The 7,699-nt window shown below is 36.0% G+C and overlaps 1 protein-coding gene across 1 annotated transcript; it reads left to right on the plus strand.

The window, feature by feature from the left end:
• The first annotated feature begins 2,392 nt into the window (after nucleotides 1-2,392).
• LOC122685412 (L-lactate dehydrogenase A chain) lies at nucleotides 2,393-4,063 on the plus strand. Its single transcript, XM_043890188.1, has one exon. It carries the CDS (start codon nucleotides 2,496-2,498, stop codon nucleotides 3,492-3,494), a length of 999 nt encoding a protein of 332 aa, XP_043746123.1. The 5' UTR covers nucleotides 2,393-2,495; the 3' UTR covers nucleotides 3,495-4,063.
• The last annotated feature ends 3,636 nt before the right edge of the window (nucleotides 4,064-7,699 follow it).

Consider the following 7,699-nt stretch of genomic DNA (forward strand, 5'->3'; position numbering starts at 1 on the left):
CATAGGGAACTATATTCAATATTTTGTAATAATTGACAATGGAAAAGTATCTGAAAAAGAACATACATGTGTGTGTATATATATATATATGAATATATATAAACATATATATGTGTATGTATACATATATGTAAAACTTAATCATTTTTCTCTATACCTGAAAGTAACACAATACTGAAGATTAACTATACTTGAATAAAAAAAATTTAATGGGGAAAAAAAGGAAAAGCCCTTTACAATTCTACAGTATAGCTCGATCTGGGGAAAGCAGTGTTTTCCTAAACTTAGAAGAAAAATATCTCCATGTTCCTATTCCCACTTCTCAAGCTCAAGGTCCCAAGCTTTCCTGAATAACTCATTAAACAGCTACAATGTCATTATGTTAACATTTCACTAGCACAATCTTACTTTTTAAAATCAAGAGCAGCATCAGGCAAATATTTTATTTCTTAAGTAAATTCATGGCTTTTAATCTTTCATTTTGGATTTTTTTGTAATATAAAATTTTATTGAAGTATATATACTGAAAATGCACACATTAAAAGTGGACAGTTCAACTAACTTTCATAAAATGAGCACACCTATACAACAATCTTTCAGATAAGAAACTGGACATGACCAGATCCTTAGAATCCTCGTGTGCCCTGTCACTAGCTTTCTCTCAAGGATTAACAATCATCTTGAATTATAACTCAATAAATTCATTGTCTGTGTTTGAACTTCATATAAATAGAATCATAAAAATTTATATATTATTTTACTGAGCTTCTCTCGTTCAACACTATATCTATGAAATTCACGTAACCAGCTGTATGCAGTGGTAGATTGTTCATTCTCTTTGCTTTGAAGCATTCCACAACTTGTATCTACCCTACCATTGATAGGTATTTGCTGGTTCTGTTTCTTTCTTCAGTTTTTGATGGGCGAGATGGTGCTATGAACACTCCTGTGTATCTTTTTAGTGAACATATGGGAGTCATTTCAGAATTATTCAGATTTATTGGCTGTATTTTTGAGGACTTTGAATGATATTTAAAAACATCATTTTTCTCTTTTCAGGATGTATTTCTCTATTTGAAGTTTGGTTAATAATTGTGATCATTCACTCTATATATTCTGCTAAATTTTTCCCTAACAGTATTTCTAGGGATTACATCAAGAAATGACCAGGTCTTAAATCTCCTTGAACATGTTACTTACTATGTGTTATGGGAATTCAACAGTAATCAAATAAGATGCCAATATGGGCTTCTGCTGATTGATGTATGCAGACTAGGTTCACAACCAATGAAAAGTGATGGATAATATTTATTTTTAAAAATCTTCTTAAATCCAATGACAAACGGGCTAGAAAAGACTATAAGGAATACTCTGGTCAAAAACTAACAGGGGATAGAAAGGATGAACAACAAGGTCCTACTGTGTAGCATAGGGCACTATATTCAAAGTCCTGGAATATAGCATAATGGAAAAGAATAAAAAAGACTGGATATTAAAAAAAAGGATATAAATAAATGTATGTATGTATAACTAAGTCACTTTGCTGTCCAGCAGAAATTAACACAACATTGTAAATCAATTACAGTTCAATTAAAAAAAAAAAAGGTAACAGGCAGGGAGGAGAGAATACTGATTCTGCTTCCATTTTGAGGGCATGCACTGAACTGGGTGAACAGGATCTTTGATATGCATGCCTTCTGGGACTAAGGTAGGGAAGATATAACCCAGGGTGTGAACAGACTATAGAGCTAGGACCCAAGGCATACAACCTCAATGGAAAAATGAGCTAGAATGAACTCTATCTCCCAGGGGATGGCAAAGATAATTGTCAATGTGTGAAAGAAGAAAAAAAAAAAGTTGTAACAAAAAATAATCCCATACTAGTCAAAAAAACAAGTCTCAACAAGTTTCAAAGGAATGGTACCAGCCAGATCACATAGCTGGGAAACCAATTAACAAAATAATAGCTAGAAATATACCATAGTTGAAAATAAAGAACCACACTTCTAAATTACCAATTATTCAAAAAAAATTGTAACAGTAATTAAGAAATTAGGCAATATTTAGAGCTAAACAATAATGAAAATTATACACATCAAAGTTTTTGGCATGCAGCTGAAACAATAAGTAGAGAGATATATAGCTCCTGTTGCACCAATTAGGAGTGAAGAAGAGCTACACATTATTGAACAAAGAATTCCAATTTAAGAAATTAGGAAAAGAATAGCAAAATAAATCCAAAGAAAGATGGAGATAAGAAGTAACAAAGATAAAAGCAGAAATTAAAAATAAGGAAACTAACTCATAATAGTGAAAATTAACAAAATTTGTTTCTTTGAGATGATTAGTAAAATTGACAGATCTCTAATGACACCGATAAAAAAAGAAAAGAGAGTACCGGAGCCGCTGCCGCCAAGTCCGGATCCCACGCCGCGCGCCTCCGACGCCCGCCCGTTCGACGGTCACTACCGATTCCTTTAGGTTCTAAGTCCAAGATGGCAACTCTCAAGGATCAGCTGATTCAGAATCTTCTTAAGGAAGAACATGTCCCCCAGAATAAGATTACAGTTGTTGGGGTTGGTGCTGTTGGCATGGCCTGTGCCATCAGTATCTTAATGAAGGACTTGGCAGATGAAATTGCTCTTGTTGATGTCATGGAAGATAAACTGAAGGGAGAGATGATGGATCTCCAACATGGCAGCCTTTTCCTTAGAACACCAAAAATTGTCTCTGGCAAAGACTATAATGTGACAGCAAACTCAAGGCTGGTTATTATCACAGCTGGGGCACGTCAGCAAGAGGGAGAGAGCCGTCTTAATTTGGTCCAGCGTAACGTGAACATCTTTAAATTCATCATTCCTAATATTGTAAAATACAGCCCAAATTGCAAGTTGCTTGTTGTTTCCAATCCAGTCGATATTTTGACCTATGTGGCTTGGAAGATAAGCGGCTTTCCCAAAAACCGTGTTATTGGAAGTGGTTGCAATCTGGATTCAGCTCGGTTCCGTTATCTCATGGGGGAGAGGCTGGGAGTTCACCCATTAAGCTGCCATGGGTGGATCCTTGGGGAGCATGGCGACTCTAGTGTGCCTGTATGGAGTGGAGTGAATGTTGCTGGTGTCTCCCTGAAGAATTTACACCCTGAGTTAGGCACTGATGCAGATAAGGAACAGTGGAAAGCGGTTCACAAACAGGTGGTTGACAGTGCTTATGAGGTGATCAAACTGAAAGGCTACACATCCTGGGCCATTGGACTGTCAGTGGCCGATTTGGCAGAAAGTATAATGAAGAATCTTAGGCGGGTGCATCCGATTTCCACCATGATTAAGGGTCTCTATGGAATAAAAGAAGATGTCTTCCTTAGTGTTCCTTGCATCTTGGGACAGAATGGAATCTCAGACGTTGTGAAAGTGACTCTGACTCATGAGGAAGAGGCCTGTTTGAAGAAGAGTGCAGATACACTTTGGGGGATCCAGAAAGAACTGCAGTTTTAAAGTCTTCTAATGTTGTATCACTTCACTGTCTAGGCTACACAGGATTTTAGTTGGAGGTTGTAACTCATATTGTCCTTTATATCTGATCTGTGATTAAAACAGTAATGTTAAAACAGCCTAGGAAAAAATCAATTTCCTAATGTTAGAAATAGGAATGGTTCATAAAACCTTGCAGCTGTATCCTGATGCTGGATGGCACTTACCTTGTGTGGTCCTAAATTGGTTTGTCAAATAATTCAACTTCCTCAAGAGGTACCACTGCCCATGTTGCAGATGCTGCAGTTGCCCTTCAAACCGGATGTGTATTTACTGTGTTCTATAACCTCTGGTTCCTTTAGCCAAGGTGCCTAGTGCAACTTTTTCCCTCCAGTGAATCACACCCTGGGATCCAATGTATAAATCCAGTATTGCATGCCACGTGCATAACTGTTCTAAAGAATCTTACGTACTGTATGAATCAGGATAGTGTACACTGCCTTGTAATGTAAAAGGGAAAAATTACATAAATAATGCAGCCAACTGTTACACCAACTAAATAAAGCTTGAACAGTGACCACTCTGGTAATTAAGATACAGTCAAAAAAAAAAAAAAAAGAAAAGAGGTACAAACAAGCAATACTGGGCTTCCCAGGTGGCGCTAGAGGTAAAGAACCTGCCTGCCAATGCAGGAGATGTAAGAGACATGGGTTCGATCCCTGGGTTGGGAAGATCTCCTGGAGGAGGGCATGGCAACTCATTCCAGTATTCCTGCCTGGAGAATCCCATGGACAGAGGAGCCTGGTGGGCTACAGTCCATAGGGTGGTAAAAGTCAGACACAACTGAAGCAAATTACCACGCATGTACAAACAAACAATATTAGAAATGAAAAAGGAAATATATCAATAGATAACTATAGACATTATAAAAAGATATTATGAACAATTTTATGCTAACAAATTCTAAACCTTAGATGAAAAAGACAAATCCCTAGAAAATTAAAACTTAACCAAAACTGACTCAAGAAGAAATGAAATATCTGAACCCTACCAAAGAAATTGATTTAATGACTAAAAACATTCCTATGTAGGAGAGAATAATGGGTTCATCTTTAAAGACTCTAGGTCTTGGGATAGATTGTTGCATAGCAATAGATAACCACTAATTATCTATATTTGTTATAAAGGGCTCTAGGTAAATACTTAATGATACTAGAGAACTATTGTTTTCATTGTCATTTGTTTCTGGAAATTTTTTTATTTCCCGTTTGATTTCTTCCATAACCTGTTGGTTATTTAGAAATGTATTCCTTAATCTCCATGTGTTTGTGTTTCTTACAGTTTTTTTCTTGTAATTTATACCTAGTCTTATAGCATTGTGGTCAGAGAAGATGCTTGATATGGTTTCAATTTTCTTAAATTTACTGAGGTTTGATTTGTGACCCAAGATGTGGTCTATCCTGGAGAATGTTCCATGTGCACTTAAGAAGGTGTATCCTTCTGCATTTGGATGGAATGTCCTGAAGATATCAATGAGATTCATCCCATTTAATGTATCATTTAAGACTTGTGTTTCCTTATTTATTTTGTGTTTTGATGATCTGTCCATTGGTGTGAGTGGGGTGTTAAAGTCTCCCACTATTACTGTGTTACTATCAATTTCTTCTTTTATGTCTGTTTGTGTTTGTCTTATGTATTGAGGTGCTCCTATGTTGGCTGCATAGATATTTACAATTGCCTTCCTCTTGGATTAATTCCTTGATCATTATGTAGTGTCCTCCCTCTTATAACCTTTTTTATTTTAAGGTCTAGTTTGTCTGATATGAGAATTGCTGCTCCAGCTTTCTTTTGCTTCCCATTTGCAGGGAATACATTTTTCCATCCTCTCACTTTTAGTCTATGTGTCTTTAGGTCTGAAGTAGACAATATGCCATTTTCTAATTGTTTGGGGTTGATTTTGTAGATCTTTTTCTTCTCTTGTATTTCTTGACTATATAAGTCCCTTTAACATTTGTCAAAAAGATGGTTTGTTGGGGAAATTTTCAACTATAATCTCTTCAAAAATTTTCTCATACCCTTTTTTTTTCTCTTCTTCTGGGACCCCTATAATTCACATGTTGGTATGTTTGATATTGTCCCAGAGGTCTCTGAGACTACCCTTAGTTTTTTCCATTCTTCTTACTTTATTCTGCTCTTCAGAAGTTATTTCTACCATTTTATCTCCCAGCTCACTGATTCATTCTTCTGCTTCAGATATCCTGCTATTGATTCCTTCTAGATATTTTTAATTTCAGTAATTGTGTTGTTCATCTCTTTGTTTATTCTTTAATTCTCCTAGGTCTTTGTTAATTGATTCTTGCATTTTCTCCATTTAGTTTTCAAGGTGTTTGACCATCTTTACTGTCACTATTCTGGATTCTTTTTCAGGCAGTTGCCCGTTTCCTCTTCATTGATTTGCACTTCTGCATTTCTAGTTTGTTCTTTCATTTGTGTAGTATTCTCTGCCTTTTCATTATTTTATTTTTAACTTACTGTGTTTGAGGTCTCCTTTTCTCAGCCTTTAAGGTTGAATTCTTTCTTCCTTTTGGTTTCTGCCCTCCTAAGGTTGGTTCAGTGGTTTGTGTAAGCTTCATATAGGGCGAGATTTGTGTGTCGAGACCGACTCGACAAGCAGGGGTTCCAAAAGCACGATGCGGGGGAGAATGAGAAACAAGACAAGAATTCGGTGAAAAGCGAGGATCTGGGGACCAACACCGCTCCAAGGGGAAGGTGCCGAAACTGAATCCAAGCCAGCTTTATTATACTTTCAGCTGTGAATGAAAGAATATGCGGGGAATTAAGCAATAACTCATGTGGTCTTCAGGGCCAAAGTGATCATTAACCATGCAGTAACTAAGAAACAGTAATCAATAACAAATCAGTAACTAAGACTAATATTCTTATCTATAGATTTTCCACCAGATACGTAAAACATGTGACTCCCAATGCCAGTTGGGAAACAGTATGGGGTTGGTTTTCCGACCCCAGGATCACATCTTGTTTTTCAAGATTATGAACTGTTCCCTCTGGAATTGTTCCAAGAGTCTCGTGCCTTATAGCATCCAGTTTATCAATAATTATCAAAAATAATTACCAATAATTATGAAAAATTTCTTTTGCAGCCCTTGCCGAGGCCTGTTTTTGTTTTATTCTTACTGTCTCCTACATCTCCCCCTTTTTGATTTTGCACGTGATGAGAAATGGTGAGGGACGCTAGTTGCTGTTGTTGGCTTCATTGTCTCTTGATCATTCTTCTCCAGACTATACAGAAACACAAACATATAATTAATAGCATTCCCATAACCAGAGCAGTTCCATATCCAAATGTTTTGATCTATAAGAAAGATTATCAGTAATGGTATCAAGAAAATCTGATCCAGAAATTACATCGAGATGTTTATTAAAAGATTTTAATATATCTTGTTGTAAGTCTTGAATATCTATAGAAATATTACTTTGGTTCAATAGATGTTTAACTTTATCCCACTTGAATTGTGTCTTATTATATTTGAAAGCCATTACACAAAAGGAAGTATAGTTCCAACCACATCTTACTCTCACCTGTTTTTGTAAACTGACCAGTTGATCTAATAAAATAACAGATTGTTGAAGGTCAGCCACTTGGTAGGCCAACTTTCCATCAATTTTTTTGTTGAGTGGTCCAAAGGATGTTGGCATCTTTATGCCATTCTTGTACAAAATGAACTGTTTGTATAGATTTATGAAGAGCCATTCCGGCTATAGCTGCCAAAGCGGTAATAGCCATAATGCCAAAATGGCAGCAATTAGCAATCCCAGAAAATGTTTAACACATTTAAGATTTTTCAATATTTCTTCAATAACATGTAATGTAGGTCTTTCTTACCAAGGTCGTTGTAAATCAACTGGAACCCATATGCCAATTCTGGTTTTGAGAATGTAAATACTCTGCCAACTTTCATTAAAGAGAGTGGTATTATTTATACATGTGTAAAATGAACAATTAAGACATGTTACTAATCCCAAATTGGGATCATATTTTGCTGGTCCAATCATAAAAACAAAAGGAATTCTTACACAAGCCTGAATAGTGTGGGTAGAGTTTTTTGTAAAATTAAAGGTAGCATTTGGGTCATTTAAAATATATTCAGTATATAGTCCCTTCCAAGTGATTAATTCTTTTAATGCCATGGATATTTTCCATATTTCAT

Source organism: Cervus elaphus, chromosome 28, assembly GCF_910594005.1.
Source record: "Cervus elaphus chromosome 28, mCerEla1.1, whole genome shotgun sequence".
Lineage (NCBI taxonomy): Eukaryota > Metazoa > Chordata > Mammalia > Artiodactyla > Cervidae > Cervus > Cervus elaphus.